The sequence below is a fragment of the Kogia breviceps genome, chromosome 9 (assembly GCF_026419965.1).
Source record: "Kogia breviceps isolate mKogBre1 chromosome 9, mKogBre1 haplotype 1, whole genome shotgun sequence".
Classification (NCBI taxonomy): domain Eukaryota; kingdom Metazoa; phylum Chordata; class Mammalia; order Artiodactyla; family Physeteridae; genus Kogia; species Kogia breviceps.
The window spans coordinates 53,318,166-53,345,801 of NC_081318.1; the positions used below are offsets into that span (position 1 = coordinate 53,318,166).

General features: G+C 35.2%; 1 protein-coding gene across 1 annotated transcript in view; it reads left to right on the forward strand.

Moving 5' to 3' along the window:
- The window catches only part of ZNF804B (zinc finger protein 804B), a 472,716-nt gene that overhangs the window by 367,402 nt on the left and 77,678 nt on the right, over positions 1–27,636 (forward strand). The window contains exon 2 of the mRNA XM_059074045.2: positions 22,119–22,262. Coding sequence (XP_058930028.1) covers positions 22,119–22,262 — 144 coding nt within the window. The remainder of the gene's footprint in view (positions 1–22,118; positions 22,263–27,636) is intronic.

Here is a 27,636-nt window from a genome sequence, read left to right on the forward strand (position 1 = left end):
ATAGGAAATTGCCCTTTCTTAAAGATACTATTAGAGTGGTGTGCTACCTAATTAAAAATACTAAATCACTTGCTTTTGTTCATTCTATTTTTAAGAAGCACGGTATGGTAGGTAGCATTCATGAATCAAAAATTTAAATAACATGTGAAAAGACACCTAGAGGTACGTTAAAGCACGTTCTCCAAAGTCAGACGAAGCTAATTTGAGCTTAACCTTATCAAACCAAATTCAGCAAATACAGCATACTGTGATGTTCATGAGAGCTATATGTGGCAGTAGAAGACTTTAGATTTCAAAACATGGTAAGAGAGGACAAGTATAGTTGTAGCTACTATCCATAATAAGCATGTACTAGGTAAAAACCCAAGGAATAATTTCTTCTTATTGTTGAACAACATTCCTGGGGAAATATGGTTTAAAATTAGTTATCAGAAACACAATTTTGAAGTGACATAAAAGAGGGAATATTAAATTTAGTTTTTCTTGATTACTTTGTAAAAGACAAGCTTACCACTCCCTCCAGAAAATGAAGGAAGACAGTGTAACTGCTTCTCTGCCTCTGTTTCCATAATAGTGGGTACTAGAGAAAACATGCAATGATTATGGAAAGTTATTGCTTAGTGGAAATTATCAGAATTGAACTGAATACTATTATCGCTGATCTGTATTCTCTGATTCGATCTAGCAATTATCAGATTCTGCTCATGATTGTATTTTGGCTACAACTAGAGTTTCTCTGTCCACGTGTGAGGGGAAGACATTTCCATTTATTTGTTCAGAAACATATACTTTGAATGTCTATTTTGTACCAGGAAATGTGTTAAAAATATGGAAGTAGGTGCGTGATCTCTGTTTTCAAGAAATAGACACTAAAGACAAGGTATATAGGAAGGAAGAAATTGATACAGGGCATATAAAAAGAATAGAGGGCAAATGGGAGCTCATGGCAAAAGATTTCCTTTGACCAGAGTGGCAAAGAAGGCTTCATGGCATTGACAGAGTAAATGAGTTGAGTTGGCTGATGTTTAAACGTGAGAAGGCAAGAGAATGACATTCCAGGGAGAAGAGTTAGAGCAAAGGAACAGAGGAGGAAAAATAATGGGCACGGATAATAACAGTGAATCATTTACTGTGATGAGAACATAAGATATGATAGGAAACCATGAGAAGACTGAAAAGTGTACTGGAATCAGATCACGGAGGAATTAAGCATTGGCATTTTGTTCATTAGGCAAGTAACCCAAAGGACATTATTTATTGGGCAGCTGTATATAAGATGTATTACTGCATACAAAGAACCCCTGAAAACCCTGAAGGAATATTGTAACTTGGTCTGCTCATCTATACAGGAGAAAAGTCAGGGTAAAGCCTGGCAGAAAAAAAAAAATCCACAAGACTCATCTGCTGTTAAAAAATATTTCTTTTTTTCTTTAAGGACGGAATGATGTAGCAAGCTTTCCTCATGCTAAATATATATATTTTTTGTTCCTTTATCTCCAAATCATGCATTCCTAAGTACCTTTGCAAGCTCAGGTAGAGCAAATCTCAGATGCGAATAGAAAATGGAATGCTTTTAATTTTTAAATAATGCCTTCGTTATTGGAAAAATGGGTGTGACAAGATTAACCAGAATCATAGCACACATTTTAGGGAGAAAAATAAGAAGTCATTGACAGTCATTTTACTTATACAGCCATCTGCACATTCATATCTAAATCCTTCTGGCGTTTAAATATGCAGCTTCCAAATTCAGAATCTTGTTGAGAGGCCTGAGTTATTCAGAAGCCAGCAGGAATGACAGGCACCAACAAATCTTTTTGTGGGCCCTTCATTCTAATCTTTTATATGGTTAGCCTTTTTATGAGCTGCTGTCACTGTGGAATCAAGCAAATTCCAGTAAATAAGCACACAGTTTCTTGGCTCTCATCATGCAAAGGCCGGTCTGGTCGAAGATGAGATGTATGCAAGGTGGTTCAGGATAAGCTCAGAATAGAATGATGGAATCATTGAGTCTGTGAGGTGAAAGGCCCTTAGAGATGGCCTATCTGAGCATTACATTGTGCAGAGATACTGTAGAGAACTCTGGACAAGTCCTAGGGTTGAAGGGAGTCCAACCTACATACATAGACACATGAGCACACAGACACACACACGTGCATACACACTTCAATCAAAGCAGCACTCCTTTGGTCTGCTTTAAATATAGCACTGAATTTTCCTCTGATAAATAACAGTAGAAACTGCATGCCTAGTAGAGCAGCTTATGGAATCCCAGTTTGTGGATTCATTTCATGGATGCTATAACAGTTTAGAAAAGGATAAATGACCTGTCTTTTTCCTCTTCTTCCCCTAGCCTTCTCTTAGAGATGAACAGTTAATAATATAATATAGTCTTTATAAGGTATTTAACATAGGGTATGTTAACTTTAAATGCCATTTCTTTCTCCTGTTAAATTCCTTTTGAGTTCTGTGTTCATGATATTGTATTTCATGATTTCAATATTTATAAATAATGCTCCTTTGGTGCTTTTTTTTCCTGGTATTTAAAGAACACTCCTAACTTTCTTCCTTGCTACAGACAGATTTCATCATCGAGTTCTATAGTTTCTATGAGTTTGTGTTATCTTACTTTACATAAGCTACTCTCCCCACCTATTACCATGTTTAGAGGCTAAGACCCAAGTTGTTCTACAGTTTCTAGAGAACCATATTTGAGACAACCCACAACTTATGTATTAACCTAGATGCCTATTTGATATCAATATTATAATTAACATATTTTCCAAACCTAAAATTGGTTGTCCTAGGGACAACCAAACAGGATATTTGAGATTAGGACTCTCCCAGAAAATCCAGGAACATTTTTGAGTTTTGATTTTGATTAGGGTTAGTGCCTTAAAAGCCTTACTGCATTAAAAAATATGGAAGGCATGTGAAATGATTCTATCACTGCATTACAATTTATTGTGCCTCCACACAAATATTGATATATCAAACTATTTGAACCTGTACTTGTACAACGAAAAGTTAGCCATTAAAAAGTAACCATGAAAATTTAACAATCAATAAAAACATGCATATGTTGACAATGTGAATAGTGATACAATAATTTTATAAATAAAAAATGTAAAACACCCTTTGCACATATATAAGGAAGGTGAAAGTATTTATAAAACAAATTACCACCACCACAAATGGGGATATCTTAAAAATACTATTATACACAGTATAATGCTAATTCCTGTTTTAGAAAATTTGATGAACTTTTAAAAAGTTTACTTTGTGCCACCTAAAGTTAGTCTTTGAGTGAGTAAGGAGATACCACACTATAAATAACAACAATTTTATTCTTATATAGAAAAAGTCTTTGCTTGTTTGATATAGTAATATTTATTTGATATTATTTTATAAGGACTACCCCCAAAATTAGGGGCAAAAAAAGTGAAAACTGAAAGAAAGCGATTCCTGTCATGTAGCCAAATGCATAAAACCAAACATCTAAATATAAATACTTTCAGAGTTCATTTTCCCCTGTATTTGTATTTAAAGGTTACATTCCCCATCCCAACTCTTCATGTGTGCAGAGAAAGGCAAAGTACTTTGTGCATATCTGAGGGACAGTTCCTGGTATGCCTTATGCCAACCATCTGATTTTGAAATAAGTAATCCCCCCCATAGTAATCTTTTCTTGATTAAAAATGACGTTTATAAAAAGGAAACAATATATTTGTTCACCTACAGGAGCCATGAGTGACATGGCTTAGTAGTTGTGTTGCATTTATAAATACATCTTTTGGCAACTGAGAAAATCACTTTTATTCTGCTCACTTAGAAAATGATAAGAGCCCTTCGCAATATAATCTCCAAGGAAACAGTCATTCTGAGGACCCCGATAGACAAGACTCCTTTCTAATCTAAATCTTTCCGTCAAAATCTGATAGATTCTTTCAACCGTGATGACTGTCTTAGAATGTAATTCCAAAGGTACTCTCAGCATTTTGTGTGCAAAAGCACAAATATCAGAGTCCTTTGATTTTTTTTGGAAATTGGCTTCGTCCTTAACTCTGCACTTGTCAGGTTGCCTTGTGGGGCTCCATATTTGAAATGCAATGGCATATCTCCTCTAATTACTGCATTCACCACCATCAGCAGAGAATTAACCTTGGCTCTTAGTGGTTGGGATTGATTCTCTCAATTTTCAATGTTTTTCTTTTGTTTTCTGACATAGAAACTCACTTAACCAGAAGAGAATATTTTCTACCTTACAAATTTCAATCCATCATATCTTTCTCGTTAGTGAACTGCAAATATGACAGTTCAGCAGTAAAAACATTACATTAATTTCTTTGAGTCATTTATCTTGGCTGAGTAGAAACTAAGGGAGCCTCAAACAAACAAACTGAAAACAAATAAAAAGAAAGTAAAAAACAGGCTAAATAAGTGGGTGTCACACATCTAGACGGTAATTGTATAATCAGATGTCTTCTGTTTTAAAAAAAATTATTTTAAATTCGAGCATAGTTGATTAACAATGTTGTGTTAGTTTCAGGTGTACAGCAAAGTGATTCAGTCTACATATACCTGTATCTATTGTTTTTCAAATTCTTTTCCCATTTAGGTTATTATAGAATATTGAGCAGAGGTCCCTGTGCTATACAGTAGGTCCCTGTTGGTTATCTATTGATATTTTAAATATAGTAGTGTGTACATGTCAATCCAAAACTCCCAATCTGTCCCTCCCCCTCACCATCCTTCCCTCCTTGTAACCATAAGTTCATTCTCTAAGTCTATGATTCTCTTTCTGTTTTATAAATAATTTCATTTGTATCATTTTTTAAATTCAGCATATAAACAATATCGTGTATTTGTCTTTCTCTGTCTGACTTACTTCACTTAGTATGATGATCTCCGTGTCCATCCACGTTGCTGCAAATGGCAATATTTCATACTTTTTGATGGCTGAGTAATATTCCATTGTATATGTGTACCACATCTTCTTTAGTCATCTGTTGATGGACATTTAGGTTGCTTTCATGTCTTGGCTATTGTACACAGCACTGCAATGAAGATTGCAGTGCATGTATCCTTTCAAACCATGTTTTTCTCCAGATATATGTCCAGGAGTGGGATTGCTGGATTATATGGTAGCTCTATTTTCAGTTTTTTAAGGAACGTCCATACTGTTTGTTCTCCATAGTGACTGTACCAATGTACATTCCCACAAACAATGTAGGAGGGTTCCCTTTTCTCTGCACCCTCTCTGGCATTTATTGTTTATAGATTTTTTGATGATGGCCCTTCTGACTGGTGTGAGGTGATATCTCATTGTAGTTTTGATTTGCATTTCTCTAGTAATTAGTGATGTTGAGCATCTTTTCATGTGCCTCTTGGCCATCTGTATGTCTTCTTTGGAGAAATGTCTGTTTAGGTCTTCTGCCCATTTTTTGACTGGGTTGTTTGTTTTTTTGATAATTGAGCCACATGATCTGTTTGTAAATTTTGAAGACTAATCCTTTGTCAGTCACATTGTTTGTAAATATTTTCTTTCATTCTGTGGGTTGTCTTTTCATTTTGTGTATGGTTTCCTTTGCTGTGCAAAAGTTTTTGAATTTAATTAGGTCCCATTTGTTTATTTTTGGTTTTATTTCCATTACTTTTTCATTTTGGCACAAATAAGTTGAGTCAAGATATTTGGAAGATTTTGATATTCTATTAAATCCTAGGAATGTGTGACAGGTGACATTTAGTATAATGTCTTCTTGTGCCCTGGGCTTTGTCTACAGTGGAAAAAGATTGGAGAAGCAAGTGAGTATCCATCCGTTCTAGATGAGTGAATCCCTGTGGAAACCAGGGAGCCTGAAAAATTCAGCTTCCTCTCCCCAAAACACTTTCCTCACTTTTGCATTTTATTGTCAGAAAGATTCTATTAACCAACTCTTTTTCTCCTGAAAGAAACACATCAGTATTTAAGAAGACTGTCCCCAAAAGGCAAAAAGGAATGGCATAGTCTTAGAGTTCAAAAGATACTTGTCAATTAACCAAACCCCTATTTTAGGTATAGGAAAACTAGAGATAAGAAACTAGAGTAAGAAGTCACACATATCAAGCTGGTTGTAAAGCTAGGTATAAACTTGCCTAGTTTCCCTGTCTCCTACCTCAAAAGAAGAGTCACACACCATTTATTGCATTTTCTTCATAAGAATGACTTTTTAAAATTATATGTCCAATTTAAGTAAGATAAATGTTTGCTGACACAGAAGTTTAAAAAAATCAACCTAAATTGAACCAAGTTTTCAAGGATAACATAAATTTAAAAATACATAAAATGTGTAAAGTGTTCCTTTTAAAGACCAAATTATCTTATGTATTTCACAAAAGTATTTTAATATAAATATGTATCAATGTTTTAATTTTCAATATTTATTATGAACCTACAAAATATTCAAGTGAGCAGTTAATTTCAATATATAATTCATTGTTGATTAGCTATCATGTGCAGCAACCACTGTCAAATAGCCATAAGGTACAAAAAAAATCTTTTATGACAAAAAATTGTCACCAAAATGCTCTTAATGTCTCATAAACATGGATAGAGTGCAAAGAAGAGTCCACCAAATTATTGAATTTGCTTTCAACTCAATGCTGAATAATTTATCAGCTGTTAACAATTATGCCTACAGAGTATGAATTAACTATCATCAAATGAACCACTTGTTATTACTTCAGTAAAGTTTTAAGGTCTTTATAATGAATCATGAAATCTATATTAAAAACATATTTGAATGACATTCAACTGTATTCTCATCCTGCACTCAAGCATTCTCTACCACCTTCATAAGACAAAGGTAAAATATACCACCAGGCTAAACAGAATACATGAAAAAAGAGAAAAATACTTGCCTGAGGATATTATGTAGGGAGCAGAATAAAAAAGCTGTAGCCAAGTGGTAGGGGAAAATTCTGAACTGGATTTTTTAGAAGTGCATCTACCAAGCGTATTTTTCATATAAGTTGTACCTCACTCATGGAAAGGTAAATGTGTGAAGAAACTTTATCAGGCAACAAAATGATTATTGACATTTATGCAAAATTATGAAAATAGCTTGCATTTTTAGGATGAGATAAAGAAATAGCTATATACTGAAAAAAAAATATTGATGCTGCTCAGTTTGGGATAGTATCTGCCGGCATCTTTTCCGAACAGTGGGAGAATAAAGAATTCTTATTAGGAGTATGGAAAATAAATTAGAAGGACTAATCATTAATATTTTCACATTCTACATATTTAAAGGGTACAGTTTAATGAGTTATGACATACGTATATGCCCACGAAGTCATCACTACAATCAAGATAGTTTCAAACATATGTCACCACCAAACGTTTCCTAGTACCCCTTTATAGTTCCTTCCTTCTACCCCTCCACCTGTCCCCAGTTCCGAGTACCACTGGAAAGAAACCAAATGCCTCTTAACAGGGGGATGGATAAATAATTGTGATATATCCATACCATAGAATGCCATCCTACAATTAAAATGAACAAGTAATATGCACAATATGGATTAAACTCAAAATAGTTATGCTGAGTGAAAAATCAGACAAAAAAAGAATACATTTTTATAAAATCTTAAGAAATACAAAGCCACTGGATTCTATAGACAAAAAATAAAACATTAATATTTAATTATTTTTTTTGGTAAGGTGTATATGTTATTTAATTAAGAATTCAGTTTCATGTGCTTCAGTTCCTAGGGCCCAAACAAAACAGTACAAAACAAAAAGTCCTCAGTGCCTGACTGTAGCAAGTTCAAGAATTCCTTTAGAGCTAATACAGGTTTCCACAAAAGTCTGACAGAAAGAGGGTAAAAAGCAGATGCAAAATATATAAAAGTTTTAGTCACAAAACCAGCTCTCCATCTGTTGATGGCTTCATTTTGCAAATTTGTCTTCTACCAAAGAACATATCTGCATAATAGCTCTTCCATTTTTTTCCCTTTTCCTTCCATTGACTGCTTACAATCATATTTTATATGTGTTATAAGTTTTCACATCTTATCTCCATTTTGTAACTTCTGCATTAATACAAAAAGGGGAGACATGTTTTTGAAAGTTTACTTATGAGGAAATGGGAACCTTAGCTGTTAATTTAATATCTTTTTCACTTGGTTACTCATTGGAATTCATATTTAGCTCAGAAGAACCACTTAGGGTCTTGATTTTTTCCCCTTATTATAATAGATTGTTTATGCATAGGTTGGTGAAGTTAAATTTAGTTAAATGGAGACACCAGAAAGTGGAAATTTTTCTGCATTTTTAGTTTTGAATATTGAAGAAACTTCATCTCATTTTTATCTGAATAAATTATTCTTCAATCGATTAGCAAATTGAATGCTTAGATGTTACTAAATATCTTTTAAAGTAATGACTTTTTTAAAAAAAATTTTTATTTTTTATTTTTTTGTGTGTGGTACGCGGGCCTCTCACTGTTGTGGCCTCTCCCGTTGCGGAGCACAGGCTCCGGACGCGCAGGCTCAGCAGCCATGGCTCACGGGCTTGGGCTTAGCTGCTCCATGGCGTGTGGGAACTTCCTGGACCGGGGCTCGAACCTGTGTCCCCTGCATCGGCAGGCAGACTCTGAACTACTGCGCTATGAGGGAAGCCCGGTAAAGACATATTATTGGTTTATTTTGACATACATATCTGGTCATTAAAGATTGATGAATAGAACACTGACCTTAGGTTATCCAAGTTTTCATGAAAATATTGACTAAATAGACAACAAAAGAAGAACTGACAAATATCAGCAGATAATTAAAACTTTGCAAACTTATGTTTGATTATAATACTAGCTTAATCAACTCATGAGTTGATTTAAGGCACATAGGTTAAATGGGAATATTTTTTGGAAATGCTACCACACAAACACATATACACACATAAGTCATTTTTAAAGCTTTTATTTGCTAAACAGACAAAATAATTGGTGTGGGTCTTGACAGCCTTTTTAGTTAAAGCCCATAAAATTTATCCTTGCCATTTCGTTATTAATAATAAAATGCCTAATGTTTAAATCACCTTCCAAATTTGTGGTCACGCTGAGTGAGTGCCTATTTCTGTACAATAATAGTAGCATTTGTAAGAATACACTTTTTTCTTCTTTTAGTGAAAACATTATAGAACCAGTTAGATCATAATGCAGTTAGTGAGAGACACTAAGTTGGCAAATGTTTTATATGAAATAAAAAATAAACCTTGAGACCTTGATATTATTTGTCATGTTACCTAAGGAATATTGTCACATAAATGTAACAAAAATTAATACACATCCTTACAGAAAGAGTATATATTTATTGTTTATCTCCAATGTAGATTCCTATATGTTATACATTAATAAACTTTCAAATCATAATTTTTTGTATAGGGTAGTAAAAATATAACAGAAAATATCCAAAGCTTTTTTTTTTTCAAATAACAAAAAATGTCCTTGAAAAAATTAGTCTCTCTGTACACCTACCAAAGGCAGAAATCCAAAAGATACAGTAGCAGAAGGCCAGGTCAGGAAATCAGCTCAGCTCATCATCTATAGTAGAAAGCAGAGCCTGTTTACAGAAAGAAAAATGTATGTTTAATGCAAAGAGCATTATTTCTAACAAGTAACTTATCCAGAATACGGTACTGTGGGGCGTTTAGAAATAAAAGAGTCAGCAATAACGGGCACTCGTGTCCTCATACGGGCATGATTAAGGGTCTGGCTGAGGTTTCCGCTTGTTTTTGCATTGGATTTTTTTCCCCTTTAGTTTGCAACACAAAGACAGGTCCCATAGAAAGAAGAACTTGTCATCCACATAGTATATCACTCAGTCCGGTACAGATAACTAAATCTCTCCCCTGTGGGAAGAAATGCTTTTTATTGTACTTTGTGGGCCCATTCTTTGTACATTGTTGGATGTCAGTTATGGGAAGCTCGGCTCCCCTTTCCTAGTTGAGCCAGCATCTTTTAGTGCAATCCTCAGGGTCCACCCCCGCCCTGCCCCCATCAAGTCACCATTCCCAACCCAGACAGTTCTGCTCTCAACCAGCCAGATATCTGTCTTTAATTGTCACTGTGTATGGCATTCAAATCTAATGCCGTGTTTTTCTATTTGCTGTTAAACTCTGTAAAAACAAAATGAAACAAAACAAAACCTAGAAAATATAAACAGATAGCAATATTAGGCTGGTACTATGCCAAGTATTTCATTTGATTTTGTTTCCACAATCAGTACCACCGTCCTTGAGTCAGTTACTGTTATCACGTGCTCCTGTTTGGGGATGAAGACACAGATAAAGATGGAATTGCTGGGTCCTCCCGCCACCCCGTCATGAGGAACAGACCTTTGATTTAAACTCAGTCTGTCGGATCCAGAGCTACACTCCTAACCACAAGGACATGTTGCCTCGTCTATTTTTAATAACTTAGAACTTCCTAGACACCCTTCCTCCTGGTATATTTCCACTTTGGCCACTACTTCAACATTTTAAGACTATAGTTTTTTATCTATAGCTATCGATGATAGGTAGGTAGATAGGTAGGTAGGTAGGTAGGTAGATAGATAATGTGACTGCTGAGTGGTACCTGGAATGGTATTAGGTATCTTTTATGTTTGAACTTATTTAATCATTATAGTCATCATGTGAAGGTGACATTACTATCCATGTTTTACAGAATTTAAGTGATGCATTGAAGGCCATGGAGTTTGCAAGCAGTTGAGCTAGGATTCATACTCTTACCTTGATTTCTGTTCCTCCCTAGATGGACATTCAAAGTACAGCTATTGTGGTATTTGGGTGCACAATAAACCAGGAGGGATACTCCTTTGTGAGTGTTTGCTGCTACCCTTAGGGAGTGCCTAATGATATTTATTTACAAGTTTAAGGGCATTGTCATTTCTTATCAATGAAGGTTCTCTTTTCTTTTTATACTATGATGACTTTTTTTTCCTACATGTCCCTGCTATCACTGCAGCTAGTACAGAATAGAGATTTGCTGACAAATTCATCCACTAGTGAACAGACTCCAGCCCAGAGTTGTAACAGAATATTCATGCAGACAGCAGCCAGTCAAGATTTTCCATGGCATAATTGATGGAGGCAAAAAATTCTATAGGAATTAATTTTTAAAATCACTTAATCGTGCTTTGGTGATCAAAGTGAACTCAGACTTTGGGTAAAGACTCTGAAACAAGAAGCAGTGAGTCCAAGAGAGATGTCCTGGGAAAATAATCACAAGGAGCACACTGAGGAACAACGTGGGCAGAATCATAATTCTTATGTTAGTTACTGGTCGGAAATAACACCAGCTGTAATAGAAGAGGAGACAGGGAATAGGATTCCATTCTCTCTAAAGTCTGTATGGCTTCTGTTTATCAGTACATAGAGTGAAATCTGTATTATTCTCATTACAAAATGTAGGTTGATTCAGTCTCAGAAATACGTTATGCCACCTTCTTAAACTCCAGAATTAAAGACTGATCAAGTGACATTCATTTTTTTTATATGTAAGAGTCAAATACAAGACCATTAACTTAGGTTCTTTATAAAATTCTATCTTAATACGTTTATTCTACTTAGGTATGTAGGCGCATTACAAAGCATCATGGTTATTTCCCTTCTCTGAATACATATAGCACTTTAAATCCCCACCATATTACTGTATATTCCTTTCTGTTTTCACTTGCAATTTGTGAATTAATTCTGTCCCTTCAGGTGGTCTGAGAGTCTCTCGAAGACAGGAATTATGTGTTATTATTATCTTGCACAATAGAATAACACAGTAACTAATCCAAACCTTTATAATACAACTAAATCCCCACCATACATTAAATTCCTTCAAGGGCAGTGTAGAAGTTAAAAAAAAAAATCATTGTAGCTATGAATCCTTTTATCTTCTGCTTTTTCTTCTCTTTCATCTAAGATATCCTTCCAATATCAGTAAAGAAGGTAGCTTCCTCCTTTCTAAAGCCAGTTTTAGCACTGGCTCAGCTCAGTGCTCAATCCACTGTAACTATAACTAACAATCTATGGACTAGCAAAGCTCTTAATATATATTTTTTAAGCTTAGGAGAATAAAGGGAAGAGGAAGTCCTCTACTGAGAGTGATTCTGTCTCCTTCTGTAGGAGATGGTTTAAAATTGAAATTTTTCTATTTCTGGCATTCCAAGAGTGCGAACATACTTTCTAAATATGATGTTAAATAGATTTTGACTGTGTTGTTTAAGAAAAGAAAGAGAATATCTATAGACCTATATCAGCTTAAAGACTGCAGATGCTCATTTATCCATTTCGAGGTTCAGAGATGCAAAATTTGGTCGTTTAGCTCAATCTCCTCTTCCAAGTAAGGAAATAGTCCTAATAGAATTTGTGGCTCAGCTATTGTTCTCCAAGGTTGGAGTCAAGAACTTGAATTAGCTCAGATCTGCTACTTATCATTCTACATCAACCTAGGCAAACCAAAGAACTTCTGGATTAAATTTCTTTAACTAGAAAAGATTTTCTAAAATCCCTTCCATGCCTGTATGGCGATTCTGACTTTTTTATTCCACTTCTTTTACAGTGGACTCACAACTTCTGTTCTATTGTAGCTGGCTCTCTTTCCAGACTAGCTCTATGCACAGTGCACACACACACACAATCACACACAGTAGACTGAGGCACGCTATATGGCTTATTGAGTGGGTGCTAGTGTTAACAATAAGTATGGATCGTCTGACTGCTCAAGGAGCTGTGAAAATCTGTTTCAACTCTTCACCACAGTCTGGGTGGGCTGTACTATCAGTTCTGCCTTTATGACACATACTAACTTTTGCCCCAGTTTCCAGCTCATCAGCCTTTCTGACTTCAATTGACAACTGTTTTTATTTTCAATAAAGCAAAAGTGTATCCATAAAACTGGTATACACCCTTTCTTTTTGAGGATTTTTGAAATCAATGACCCAAGTTTTACAAAAGTTCTATGAGAATAATAATTAATAGATAAAATATGTGACAAAATTTCTTCCAAAATATATGACAACAGAGCCACGTTTTGTACATCATTTCATGATCTTGAAATGAATGTAATGTAGTTTATAGCATTTCCTCTAGCCCATGTGAATGCCTTCCTCTCAAAGAAAACTAGCATTTTAATAGATTTCCTTTACTTTGACACATTTTCCCAGCTTGAAGTTAATATTTCAAGATTTGAGACACAGAGCTTCTGTATAGCATACTTCTTTCACAATTGCTAGTTTTCTCTAAGTTTGAAAGTAAATTACCTATTAGAATTTCAATAGATAGAACCCCGGAGCAGCCAGTTTGAAATAATGAAGTGCCTTTGTGAGTACAATCACTTTTTAAACATCTCTGGTTATAGAACAAGTAAACCAAATGTAGCAGACTTTTTAATCAAACAAGATAGCAAATGTTCAGAGAAAGCAGCAAGAATGTCCTTGGAGTTTTGGCATTTATCTGGTTTGTGTGTCCTTTTTTAAAAGCAAAGACTTTGGCTTTATACCATTTTAGCACATTATTTTAGGAGTTTCCAGGCCTGTTTTAGCACATGTAGAACAGAAACACGGCTTTTTAGAATTGTGCAGATGAATTCCAGAGCAACCTGAGAAGGCTTAGAACAGGAAGTGACTTGACAATCACCTGAATCTTTTTGAAGGGAACACCGTTAATTCCCATGCAAAAGTGAAGCAATGTCTAGGTCAGCATCTCTTAATGACAATTTCTCCCCTAGATAGCTGTTACAGATGTTGAATTTTTTTTTAATGGTTTGTAATTGAGCAGGTGTCACTAGCAACTTTCCAGAAAACTTAGTTACCTGACATTTTTTTCTTGATTTCTCCTGTATTAGAAAATGAAATGTCAGACACTATTAATTGCATTTTTAAAATAAGTAGTTACAGCAGGAGTAATGGGTAAATGAAAGTACTTCCTGTCTAATGCACAATAGATGTATTCATTTAAATGTATTCAATTTAGATGAATGCAATATGTCTATATTCATTACAGTTATACATATCTGTGGGCGGAATTGATGGAGTGGTAATTACTACCTTTATAAATGAGACACTATTGTCAGTCTGGGGGAAGAAAACTCATTTTCTTATCATATTTTACACACCCACACAATAGACTCATTCTAAAATCTTTCTTTCAAATATAGAAATTTTACCCGTGAAACTCCAGTGGATCTAATGATTATAAATATGGTCTGTCAGTAGTCCTGCTTTTCTCAAGGGTTGCTGAGGGTTGCTCTCTCTCATGGAAAATGACAGAGCGGAATTGGGGATCTCAAGATCTCTCCATACAAAGGAGCCCTCCTTGTCATCTGGCCCCGCCCCTGGAGCTCAGCCATGTACATTACATAACATGGATTAGATTATTTTTACATCATGCATTGTTTTTCTTTGAGTTCAATGAAGGTAGGACTATCAAAATGTGATTTCGTTGTACACTTTTATTTTCTAAATACTAGACTATTTTTTTTTTTTTTTTTTTTTTTTGCTGTATGCGGGCCTCTCACTGCTGTGGCCTCTCCCGTTGCGGAGCACAGGCTCCGGACGCACAGGCTCAGCGGCCATGGCTCACGGGCTTAGTTGCTCCGCGGCATGTGGGATCTTCCCGGACCAGGGCACGAACCCGTGTCTCCTGCATCGGCAGGCGGATTCTCAACCACTGCGCCACCAGGGAAGCCCTAGACTATTTTTTAAGAGCATTTTTAAGTTCATAGCAATATAGATCAGGAAATACAGAGAGTTCCTGTATACTCTCCCCTAATTTTATATATATTTTCCCTTATTATTAACATTTTATATTAGTGTGGTGGGTGAGTGTTACAATTGATGAACTGAAATTGATGTGTTATTATTAGCTGAAGTCTATATTCCACATTAGGGTTCACTCTTTGAAGTGTACAAGTATATGGGTTTTAACATCACCGTTCTCGTTTCAGGTTTTCCAGTTTTCTCCCCTTTAGCACAATAACTAAAAAAAGGTCAGAAAGAAATTAAATGTATTCATTCCTTCACTCACTACATTTATTCATTCATGAATTCATTAATGGACATTTGTTGGGCATGAACTCTAGGCCAAGGACTGCTATTTAATGGATTCGACTTTGTCCTTGACCCTGGGTAAATTTTCATATATTTTCGTGTACTCTCTTTTTCTCTCCCACCCAAAAATATTGCCTGTCTTTACTGGTGAGGGCTGGTATGTTCTCTGTAAGAGACTGGTAGTCCTTGCATCTTGATGGGCTCATACTACACGGTGTCCAGTAAATCTCATTGGTTTACATGTATTTTACTGTTTCATTGGTTGTTAAAAATACTCTGAAAACCAATCCATAACCTTTATGAACTTGTGCAATGCAGCATCTGTATCCCATCGGTAAGCAATATGGAAATTATATGTGCGCCTTTTTTCCTTTATGGCAGACATGTGTAGTTAGGTAATAAAGCAATAGCTACTGTTATGATTATTTTAGGGTACACCTGAGACTGCATTATATACTTATGTGTTTTTCTGGTAGAGGAACTGTGTATTAATTTATACTGAGGAAGATGAAGTTGGTGGTGTAGAATACTGATGAACAATGGTTCTAACAGATATGCATGTGTTTTTCAAAAATAACCTCTGTTCAAATGCAGCCAATTAGGAATCTTCTCCAAAATAAGCAGTTATACAAGCAAACTTTAAATATTTAATTGTTGCTTCATGAACAGAAATGCAATCATCACTCTGGCATCTTGCCAGTAAGTCAGAAATTCATCATTCTTTCCAAATTAGAAACGATGCTGAGATGTTCCCAAAGCATGCCACCTGGTGATAAGCTCACATATTTAATGTGGTTGTATTCATCGTCTCATCTGGGCAGCTTGAATGAATCACTAATAAGAGGGGAAAAGCTCTTTTTCAAATCCAGGAAGTGGCTGACATTATACCTACCTGGGCATTGCTAGAAAGGCCTAACTTTGGTCGTGTCCAGTTCAAGTCTGGGAAACCGACACTTGATTCTCAACAAATTGTAAGGAGAACTATTGATTATGGTAAGACAGGAGGAGCATTGGAAATCAATAATCTATAGTTCTGATTGTGAATCTGTATGCAGTTGCCACCCTCTATTACTTTAGACTAATTCTTCAGTAAGCTCATTAGACCTCAGAATCCATATATTTTAAAGGATTGTTCCAAAAGTTCCATATATTTAGAATCATACTCATCTGTTTATTCTGCCATCATTTCAACAGTTTAATTCCCCATGATATAACTTAACATTGCCACAGTAAGCCAAGCTATCTATTATGTAGTGGGAAAAGCATACTCTGGTTTTTATTCATTAATTTAACTTATTCAACAAATACTTACTGTGTTTCTTCTAAGTAACAAGTAACATGCTAGATGCTATAGAATGCAAAGACCATATAAAAGAAGCCCGTCACATCTTTAGGGAAATCAATATTAGTAATATTCATGTTAATTAAGGGCATCCAGTGCTCTCTTGACTGTGTGTGGGATTTCTAAACAGTCCAAAAGTTAAAAACAAATTGTGAGATAAAAACATCTGAAAATCCTATTTATGGAAACCAAATTTGATTTTACTATCAGGGACTGTGCTTTCATATGAGATGGTGGGTTGAAGAGGATAAGGATTCCTCTCACTTGCTCAGATTTTCATCAGAAAATGAAAGTTGCTTTATAGACTCATAGGAGAATGGTATTATTTTTTTAAAAAATTTTAGTGTCACATGGATACAACGATACCCATACATATAACACAAAGACACAATCACACAAAATATCCAAACATCAAGTACCTACTTTTAACATACACTGTACTAAGTGCTTCCGTGAAACTGATCTCATTTTATACTCACAACAATCCTTCAAGATACTCACTATTCCCTTTAATTTATCCTGAGAAAACTGAAAATTTTAAGTTTAAAGTGCTGTAAGAAAAAGGCTGAGATTCAATTTAGTCAGTCTTCAAACACTATTTTTTTCTCTATCACAAAAATAAAATAAATACATGAAGAAACCCATCTAAATCAAGTTTCCCATTACCCAATCTATTACAGAGATGCAAGGGGACAATGGGGACCAAAAGAGATTTTTTTGAATCAGCGACAGCCACTTGATCAGAGGAGGAGGAGAATTCACTATCTTTGAAACAGGATTTGATCTGGGGCCAGTGTAACAGAACAGGTTAGCGAATATTAGAATTCTTAAAGCAATCTCTTACACATAACAGTGAAAGGTCAAATGTGAACTTTCACGCAAGGAATGTGAATTTATTTCTTAAAGATCCGAGCTGGTATTGCCATCAAGGAGATACGAAGAACAGGAATTGATTTCTTCTCATCCTTTTCAATAATCAAGGCACATATTCACAACCAGCAGAACCAGACTACCACCTTGTATTTTCCTAGTGCCCATGTCTCAGCTTCAAGAGCTTTGTAGATTTTTAAAATTATAATTAGTCCTCTTACTCTCTCTGGGAGCTAGGGGTTCTGTATCATTCCAAATCTACCAAAACAGTTAGCAGAGACAGCTCAGAATTATGCAGCATCTGGATAAAGGCTAATTAGGGCAGCCATGAGCCTGGTGATTAATAGCTCTGAAGACAGGCAGATCTGAGTCTGAATCCAGTCTCTGCTCTTCAACACTGAGTGAGTTTCTAGATGTGTTTGTGCCTAGTCTTCCATGTCTTTATATTGGATAATAAGAGATACTTAGTAAAGTCGTTGTGAATATTGTTAACAAACATGAAGTGCTTGGCAGATTTCTATTTTACAAAGAGAGAGCAATGGATTTTAGTGTGTAAACATCATTACAATAATAAAAATAATTTGGTAGCAAGCATACTTATTTCTAACTAAACACATTACTCTAGTCAGAATACTTGCCACTTTACAGACACACTTGTTATATGCATGAATGTAAAATTCTTAGTGTGAAAAAGTATGTTTTCTCTCTTTGCACCCAAAATATTAATTATGAAAAGTAATTAATTACTATGGAATTCTTACTGAACTGCATCATAATTACCTACTGGCAATGCCTAATGTTTTAAAAATGACTTATTAAGATAACTGTCATATTCAGTTTATAATTCATTTTCAACATTTAATGAATCATTGAGAATGCTTAACAAGAAGTTTTCTTTTATTTCATAAATGTTATTTTTTTCTATTAAATAAGCTTCCAAACTCTCCTCTTCTAGACAAACTGTGAGCAGGGAAATTTGTATAACTAGCAAATCAATGATACAGCTATACATCAAATGTTATATGTCTAATGTATTATTATGAATTTTATTTACTTTTAACTTTAAAAATTTACTGATACTGAGAATAGGTGGCTATTTACTCCTTTCATGTTTACTCCATATCTCAATATATTTAAAGACTGTAATTATTTCAGAGAGTAAATCTCATCTTAATTTGCCTTCAAAGATATTTGACCAGTAAAAGTATCTTGTCATTAAACAGAAAGGCAAGAAATGCTGAGAACTTACAGCATATCTAGTGCTATGTGTGAAAAAGAGAGAGAGAGAGAGAAAAAATCTGACTTTTTCTTCAAATTATTCTTAACTAGTATGAACTAGGTAAATTCTATAACAACTTATGATTATCACTGTATTGTAATTTATGGTGTTTACCTATTCATATGTAATTATCCCATGCTAGACTGTAAAACTCTGAGGTAGACAGAGACCTAGTAAGAAACTGATGATTACAAGTTGCTTAACAAGAGGTCCTTGACTGTTTAAGTGCTTGATAATAGTGAGATGAATGTGCGGTTAAATGAATGGATGAATGATTGAGTGGATGGGGCAGCGTGATACAATGGAAAGTGCACCCCTGCTTTACTGTTAGCTGATTTTATTCAAATCACGAAATTGCTAAACATCAATTGCCTCTTCTGCTAAATGGCAGGATTAGATAGACAACATGATACCTCCCCTACTAGTCTGAGACCTTACCCTCCAGCCTTCTGGCATATAGAGATGGACCAACTCAACTCAGCTCCATCTCCATAGGTAGTCCACTTTGACCCTTCAGAGCAGGTCTACCTTATGCTGAGTAATACCATGGACCACTAAGTTATACTTCTTTTACTAAAAGTCAGCTCCAGCTCTAATCTCAGTTTTCAAGTTTTGCCAAAAGCTCTTAAGGATTTTTTTTTTTCTTTTCCTCTATGATTCCTCTATCCCTACCCAACTCTTGGCTTGTAGTCTCCTCTGCCTGATATTTCTACTCTCAGGCCTCAGTTTCCCCATTTCTATTCCCTAGTAACTGCTGTTGGGTTTATGCTTTTACTTCTGGCTTTGAGGGACACACTGGATTGTGAACTCTGTATGTTTTGCTCATGGCATTTATATCCCACCTGTGCATCTTTCCTCTCTCAATAAGGGGACTAGGATATGCTGTGGGAATATCATTAGTCCCTTACAGCGAAGAGAAACGGGTATATCAGCACCATTTCCCGGCAAGAAAAACGAAGCAAGAAACAGGGCATGTAATTTAGTCTAATGGCTTTGTAAAATGTAAACATTTGTAGGAGATGGTATATGACTAAAATGTTGGTAGAACTCTCATAACATTTTTCATTGAGTCATATATTATAATATCATAATTAAAGAGTGTTTTAGAGATAAAAAATGTTTAGATATGGATGCCAAGAATAACTGGAAAAGCTCCACTCCTGGCCATGGAGCTATTGTCACAAAATCCTCTCCAAAATCTGGAATAATAAGAATACAGATTTTTAACTAGAGATTCACCCTGAATTCTCAGTCACCACCCCTACTCCACTCCCAGTTAACATAGCTGAGGCAGAGTTGCTCAATATCCAAGGCACATGGCCAGTTTTCTGAGGCTGTTGTTCCTGGCTCATCATAAAGTAAGAAGAACTCTGGGTAAACCAAAGTAGTCCCTGTTCCAATCCAATCCCTACAATTATACTGAGAAAGGGCATAACAAATTTCTAGTGAGAAAGACTGGATGAAAAATAATGGTTTCCCCTGATTCTAAGTGTACTGCATCAAAAGATATGCTCTACTGAGTAACTGGGTTTTTGTCTTGAAATCGGTATCCACCTTCTCATTACTGGATACATCCTGTCAAGTAACTTTTATTTGCCTCTTTAGCCTAGAATGTAATCACATTTCTACGTCAACTCTATTAGATAGGCAATCCAGATATTTTGTCTAGTTTGATCTTTGTTAATGTTACTCATGTCCTTCCTGCTTCTTGCCACTTATATTTGGGCTTGAATCATCATGTTCCATGTCTGAATTAATTGCCCCATCACTTCTCCCAACCCTGTAGAATCTACCTAAATTCCCTGTGTTTGCTTTCTTGTCTGGGTAGTGATAGCCCTATGATTTAGGATTATGGCCTAAGTTCTTTTTATAGAAGGTTAGTCATTTTGGAGAAACAAAGCTGAAATCCATTCTTTATTTTGTTCACCCATTCTTTATGCATATTTATCTGGTATCCTCTAAGTGCCAGTCATTCTTTTATTTAGGCCTTGGGATAATAGAGAAGAACTTGCAGAATGGTAGGAGGCATGAATATGTAAGCCAGCATTATCTATTAATTTATGTAATGCATATTAAATAAGCACCTATTCTGGGCTAGACAATACGTTTGGCACCGTGGACACAAAAATGAATAAAACAGTCCTGCCTTCAAAAGATTTATGAGAGCCATAGACATGAAAACAAATCTTTTAATATCATGTGGCATGTCTGCTAATAGAATTAAAGAGGGTAACATGGGAGCATGGATTGATATAAATGACACTGATGAGGTAGGAAGGAGCTTGTGTGGTTTATTAAGGGGATTGGCCTTAAAGGGAGATGGTAAAGCACAGCTGTTTACTAACAAAGGAGGTAGGCATTGGTTATTTGAATTCAAATCCTTTCTGCACTTGGTAACTCAGTGACCACAAGTGTGTGATCTCTCTGAGTGCTGGTTGATGCACCTGTAAAATGTAGATTAAAATAGAACTTATTTTTATAGGGTTGTTGTGAGGAACAAATGAGATAATTCACATACTTAACCTAATACCTGGCACATTGTTTATGCTCAATAAGCATTTGTCACTATTATTCTATAGGCAATGAGAGAATTCAGGAAGATTTTAAGCAGGAGGATGATATGGCCAAAATTCTGTTTGTGATAGAGCATAGTCAAAATTGTAAGCGTAATAATTTTGAAAACTGTGCAATACACTCATTGGCAATGTCTAGCAGGAGCTTATGCTTGTGGGAGAAGCTTAGGCTGGAGTTAGAGATTATGGATAAATAAGGCTCTAACTATAGTATGAATGGGATCACCCAGGGAGAGTGGTGTGTAGAGTAGATAATTCAGTGGGCCGAAGATGGAATTGTGTGGAATACAAAAAATGTAAGGGGTAATATCAAAGAAAGAAATGTCCATGAAAAAGACAAAGTAGGAATGATCATAGGTGTGTTTAGTAATAAGCAACATAATGGAGGCTTTCTCCTCCTTGAAATGTCATGGAAAATGATTCCCAGAGGGGGCAAAGAGCTGGGTATTGGGAAAGGAGTAGAAGCTGACCAATTTAATAAGGTGGGAAAGGCACTGTGTGAAGAGAGGATAGTAAGTCCCAACACATGATCTCAGGGAGGCTAAACACAAGCAGTAGGTGAACAATACAAAACAATACAATCAGTGCCCCAATAAAATATTGTAGTGGAGAGGTCTTACAGTGTTTCAGATAGATCATTTGATAGGCAGAGGAAATGGGGGTGAGTATTCCAGTTAGGTGAGTCAGCAGAACCACACCTGGAAATGGGTGGCAAGAAGAAGAATGAGTAATGACCATACTGCAGCTGAGGGCTCCTTTACAATAAGTCATTATGTGTTTATTGATAACTTAGGGATAAGGCTAAGCTGAAAGTTGCTTCCACAGTGCCATGAATTTCTGAAATGTAATGTGACTAACCATATCCTTTTAGTCACAGTAAAATTAAATACCAACTTGATTAATATGAGATCTTATTGTGCTATTAGAGAGAAATGTAACCAACATTTTTGCTTTTTTTTTTTTTTTTTTTTTTAAGGATTTTCCAGAAAAGGAGAAGTCCACAGCAAAGGCCCTGGAAGATGTAAAGGCAAACTTTTACTGTGAGTTATGTAACAAGCAGTACCACAAACACCAGGAGTTTGACAATCATATTAATTCTTATGATCATGCTCATAAGCAGGTAAGTCGAAGTGGGAAATAGCCTTCATATTCCTGGATTTATACCTTCAGAACACAATATATGCAACTGGCCTTATTTATCCTTGTCTAAGATGCTGAGGTGAAACCATTTTATACCTTATTTTTCTTGAAGGTTGTGTTTCCTGTTTAAATATTGGGTGAAATACTTTTTCCTGGAAGGAATGTAAAACTGTAGGTTAACTTACAGATGATCCAAGAGTAGATTGACATATATTTTAGAGTTATATATGTGGGGAAACCAGGACCCATTAAAGATAGGGCCAGATTCAAAACCACCTAGCTACTTAGTGGCAGAACTAGAACACTGGACTAATACTAGGACAGAATCTATCATAGAGTTCTTTCAAGAGTTCCAAGATACAGGGAATACTAAGTCTTTGGGAAAAAACTTCTCAATATAAGGTTACATGTTCCCAAGAATACCCTCTTAGGAGAGTCAAAGTGATTACTTAATAAATGAACCATTGCAAACAAAGAAAATATTGACAAAGGCAAAGTTGAGGGGTAATGGCAGGTATAAACACTTCACATTTCATTTTCTTTTTCTACACGTGGAAGCTAAGATTCTCTATTTCTGTCTGTCTGTGAAAGAGGAGGTTATTGTTCTCATCTGTTAAATTTTATTCTTGCTGCATGAGGTATGAGAATACTAGGCCTTTAGGAATTAGGAGTGTTAAATACCACTAAGAAAGAAATTCCACATTGCCAGAGGATTATTGCTAAGAGCTGAGAAGGTGCACACTCCTAGTATCTTTGAATATATGGGTAAGTCTCGTATATTCTAGACCTAGAATGTTTATTCAGAGCGAACAGCAATAAAGGTTTTCACTAACATCACTAATATTTATTGAGCACATATAAAATATATGGCTTTGGGAGATGCAAGACACAATTTCTAACCTTAAAGATACAACATGCATGTATAATTGACTGGATGTCTCTGACAAGAGAAAGAACAATGGTATGAATTGTTTAGGACTATGATTCCCAAATCTTAGTGTGCATAATCATCACTTCGGAACCTGTTAATAATGCAGATTTCCAGATTCTCCTTTAGATATTCGAATTCAATAGTTCTAAGATGGAGCACAGGAGCTTGTATTTTGAAATGACACAAAACAGCATTTTTCAATCATATATAAAAATGAACTATGTGGCTACTATCCAACTCCAACAGCAATCAGTCCTGTTTCATTTATAGCACCACCACTCACTTCCCCAACCCTGTCACCACGGTGCATTATTTTGAAGCAAATTCCAAACATTGTATCATTTCATCTGAAAGTATTTCAGGATGAATAATGATGCTTAAACAACATAGCCACCAACATACCTAAAAATTAACAGTATCTTGGTATCAGTGGGTGGTCTTGTTTTCTCATTTGTCTAATAAATGATTTATAAATTTGATTTTGTTGAAATCAGGATCCAAACCTATCACACTTTTGGTTGACACATCTTTAAGTTTCTTTTAATATATATTTAAACTATGGGTTTTTCACTCCCTCTTTAAATTTTACTCCTTGCAATTTATTTGTTGAAAAACTGTATTGTTTCACAAATTTGAGATTTTACTGAATATAACCCAGTGTTGTCTTTGCACATTTTCTCTGTCTTCTATATTTCCTTTAAACTTGTTGTTACAGATAAAATCTGGTCAAATGCAGGTTAACATTTTTTTCTTGGTAAAAATATATTAGAGGGTGTGCTGTGTCTTTCCATAAGGAGGTGTATGATGTCTAGTTTTCTTTCTTTTTATGACTTGAAGTTTGATCAGTGGTTCAGATACTATTGCCTTGATCCATCCATCATTAAGTACCCCGCCAACATTTTTCCACTAATAGTTCTTGTATCCATAGATGATCATTTACTTAAACCTATTACTTCATTTGGAGTTGTAAAATGATGATTCTAATTCTATCATCCTTTTGTCATTTATTAGATAGAATATGTCTATAACGGTAAACTTCCCAAAAGTATCATCTAACGTGAATTTTATGTAGGAGTGCTTCAGGCTGCATATTAAGAAAAAAGTCACTCTGGAGATTCAGAGAAATAAGTGACCCCGGAATGTCTCAGGGGATAGTGACATTTGACCTGTGCTTTAAGTATGCATGTGTAAACGTTGAAAAAGAGGCTCAAGATGGGATGGAATTCTTGAAAGTGGAAACAGAAGGAACTAAGGTGAGGACATGAAGGGGTATGAGGCCTCTTTTGAAAACAGTAGAAAGTATTGGACTACCAGAGGGTGAATTCTCCACACTAGATCTGCATTCTACAGCCTGCCTTTCACTCTGCAATTCTGCCTCATCAATTTCCCTTTTTATCAGTTTCCTCAATCTTATTTCCTTTGGCTTTCCAACATGTTGATAAAACTAACTTTCCTCAATCTTTATATTCCATCTATTTGCACATCTCTTTCTTTAAGCTTACTAGCATTCTAAGATTCCTAGGCATACTCCTTGTTCAAACATTGATTGAGTTTCCACTGTGTGCTACTGTGCTGACTGTTGAAAGTGGACAAATTTAATCCCTAATTTCAGGGAGCCTATAATCTGACTGGGGAACTTGTAATCTACCTAATCAATCTGTAAAATACATTGATTTAAATATTGTAGAATTTGTATATCTAGGATACTAAAAGAACATATAAAAATTATTTAAGAATGAAAAGATGACAGGTAAGCTAGAAGTCCTAAAGAATGAATTATAAGTTAGCCATGTTAACCAAGAATGGAAAGTCTGTTATGGTAGAAAACCTATATCAAGGCATGGGAAACTGTATCAAACATAACCCAGAGAAGCTGCAGAAGATTCACTGTGATCACTAAAGTCACCATCAGTCTCTTGGAGAGCTCTTTAAAAATCTTTGAAACTGTTCCTCATTCCTCCCACTCTTCTCTTGCAATAGACCTTGTTCTCATTCTTCCTTTTGCATTCTCTTTTCACCATTCATGTTTAATCTCACTCCTGATTTTTTGCTAGGGCCTTCTAACTGGACTCCCTGCCTCCAGTATTTTCCCTTCTCCACACCAACCTATCCATTTTCAGCCAGATTGATCCTCCCAAACTACCATATTTATTCTATCACTCCCCTCCTTGGAAAGCGTCAATGGCTGCTGGCTGACTTTTTAAAAAGTCTGAATTACTTAGTTTGTCATTCAAAGTGTCCACAGTTTGGCTCTGGCATCCATTTCCAGATTTATCTCCTGCAACCCCAGAATTTCCTTATAGTTTCTTAAAAGATTCATTATGCTTTCCCACCTGCTCTTATTGGCTCATAATCTTCCCTCTGTCTGGGATGCCTGGGGGCTGTATTTCAACATATACTTCAGTAGATTTAATACATAGACTGACAACTTATATCCAGATATAAAAAAAGCTGAGATCTCATGCTAAGCTGATTTAACAGCATTTTCCAAATTCCTTTTGATCAACACAGTCATATAGTGCAGAATTTTGTACATGGTGCCCACTTTGGGAAACATTGGAATAATTAAATTTGCCATAGACCTCATAAAACTGCTTTCTTAGATAAATGTTGAAATACTTCCATCTAAAGATTTATTTTGGCCCCAAATATTTTGAAAATTACCTGAATTCTAAATGAAGCTGAGTTTACAATTTGCCTTTTAAATGAAACTGAATTTTATGTACAAGAAACAGGAAATATGCACTAAAGTAAAATATGAAAAATCTTTTTTTTTTTTTTTTCCAAATCCCAAAGCTAAATATGTCTACTTGGTTCTTACTTCAGTAAGGGCTCTTCTTGACTGTGATGCTGATTATAATGATGGTAGTGGGGATTTGGATGAGAGTATTTTCTGGCCTAAGTAATATGAACAGTTGCCTTAATGTTATTTTCCATGTGGATTCAGAGTAAATATCTGGCCTCTTGTGCTGAACTTCCAACAATATGGTCTTTTGGTACACTTAGAAGTGAATCCAAATTCACATAGAATTAATTCTATTACTCATTAATAGAATAGTTTAGAACTAGAAACAGGGTAATCTGAATTACCTCTCTACCTCCTTCTCTCATTTATAATTACTCAGGATCCTTCATTTTAATAAGTGATTTCTAAAGCTTTTGTGTTACCTTGTATCTAAATTGCAGTCCTATGTGTTTATTTTATTGCAAACCTTATATTATTTACAGATTTATTATAATTCTAGAGAAGTAAGCTAATATATAACTTTAAATAATAAAGTAAAATAATCTGGGATTCATAGCTTTAAACCAATTCCATTGGACATTTAATAATGTTTTCTATGATTTAATAAAAATTGAGATATGTTTCTTGTAGAAAAAGTTTATCAGTAACAAAGCTGATTTTTTTCTATTTCTTCAACAAGGAAAAATTGAATTTCCAGTTTTGACAGCCACATTCTATACCTAACTCATGTTTTTGAAAATAACTCGATTGTTTTAGCTATTGCCTTGAACTTTTAAAATTCTGTGTAAATGTTGAGCATTATTACCAAAGCAATTTGAACGTGTATACAAATTACAATCTCTTGGATAAAGAGAGTATCGTAATTATTAATATAGCTAACGTGTCAGTAACAATTAATTCCTTCTGAGACTACCAAGTCATAATCCCTTTCTCGGGACTGTTAGCCGCTAATGCATGATACTGAAACAAATAATACACATCCTCACAGGCAGCACAAGTCTCTCCTGCCCCAGAGACATACTGGCTCATCTCAGCTTAGAAAAGACAAATGAACCGGATCCCCATACAATTAACCCATAAAAAAACCTTCAATAATAAAAAACAAATCCACTTTCAGATCCTCCACATGTGACATTTAATCCTCCTAATCTTCGTTTGCTTCACAATAGGATTTATTTTCACTCAGGAGGAACTGTTCACTTCTCAAGCCTGGATTTGAACTCCGACTGATTCATTCTTAAAAAGTTGTTTTGGATTCTCCCCATCTCTACCTGCTCAAGATAAAATAAACAAAACAGAATTATCTTTTGTCATCTTAACTCCAAAGGGAAAAGATTCCCAAAGCTGATAATTGAATTTAATCCAATTATTCTTGCTTTGTTCCTACAATTTGATTTATATTTTATCCAAAGACTGCCCAATGATACATTTCAGCATAGTATATTTAAGCTACTAGTCATCTTAATATGGCAACAGGATTTAAAAGTATAGTTAATTTGTAGAGTTGGCAAGATTGAAGAAGAAATATAGACTAGAGAGTCTAGAATGAACACTCTGAGAACCATAAATGTTGGTAAAATAGAATAATACTTATTTCCTGCTGTATTTTGTATTCTATAAACCCAGGTTTCTGGTAGATTTTATATTTCTATATCTGTGCCACCACACTCCCCCAAG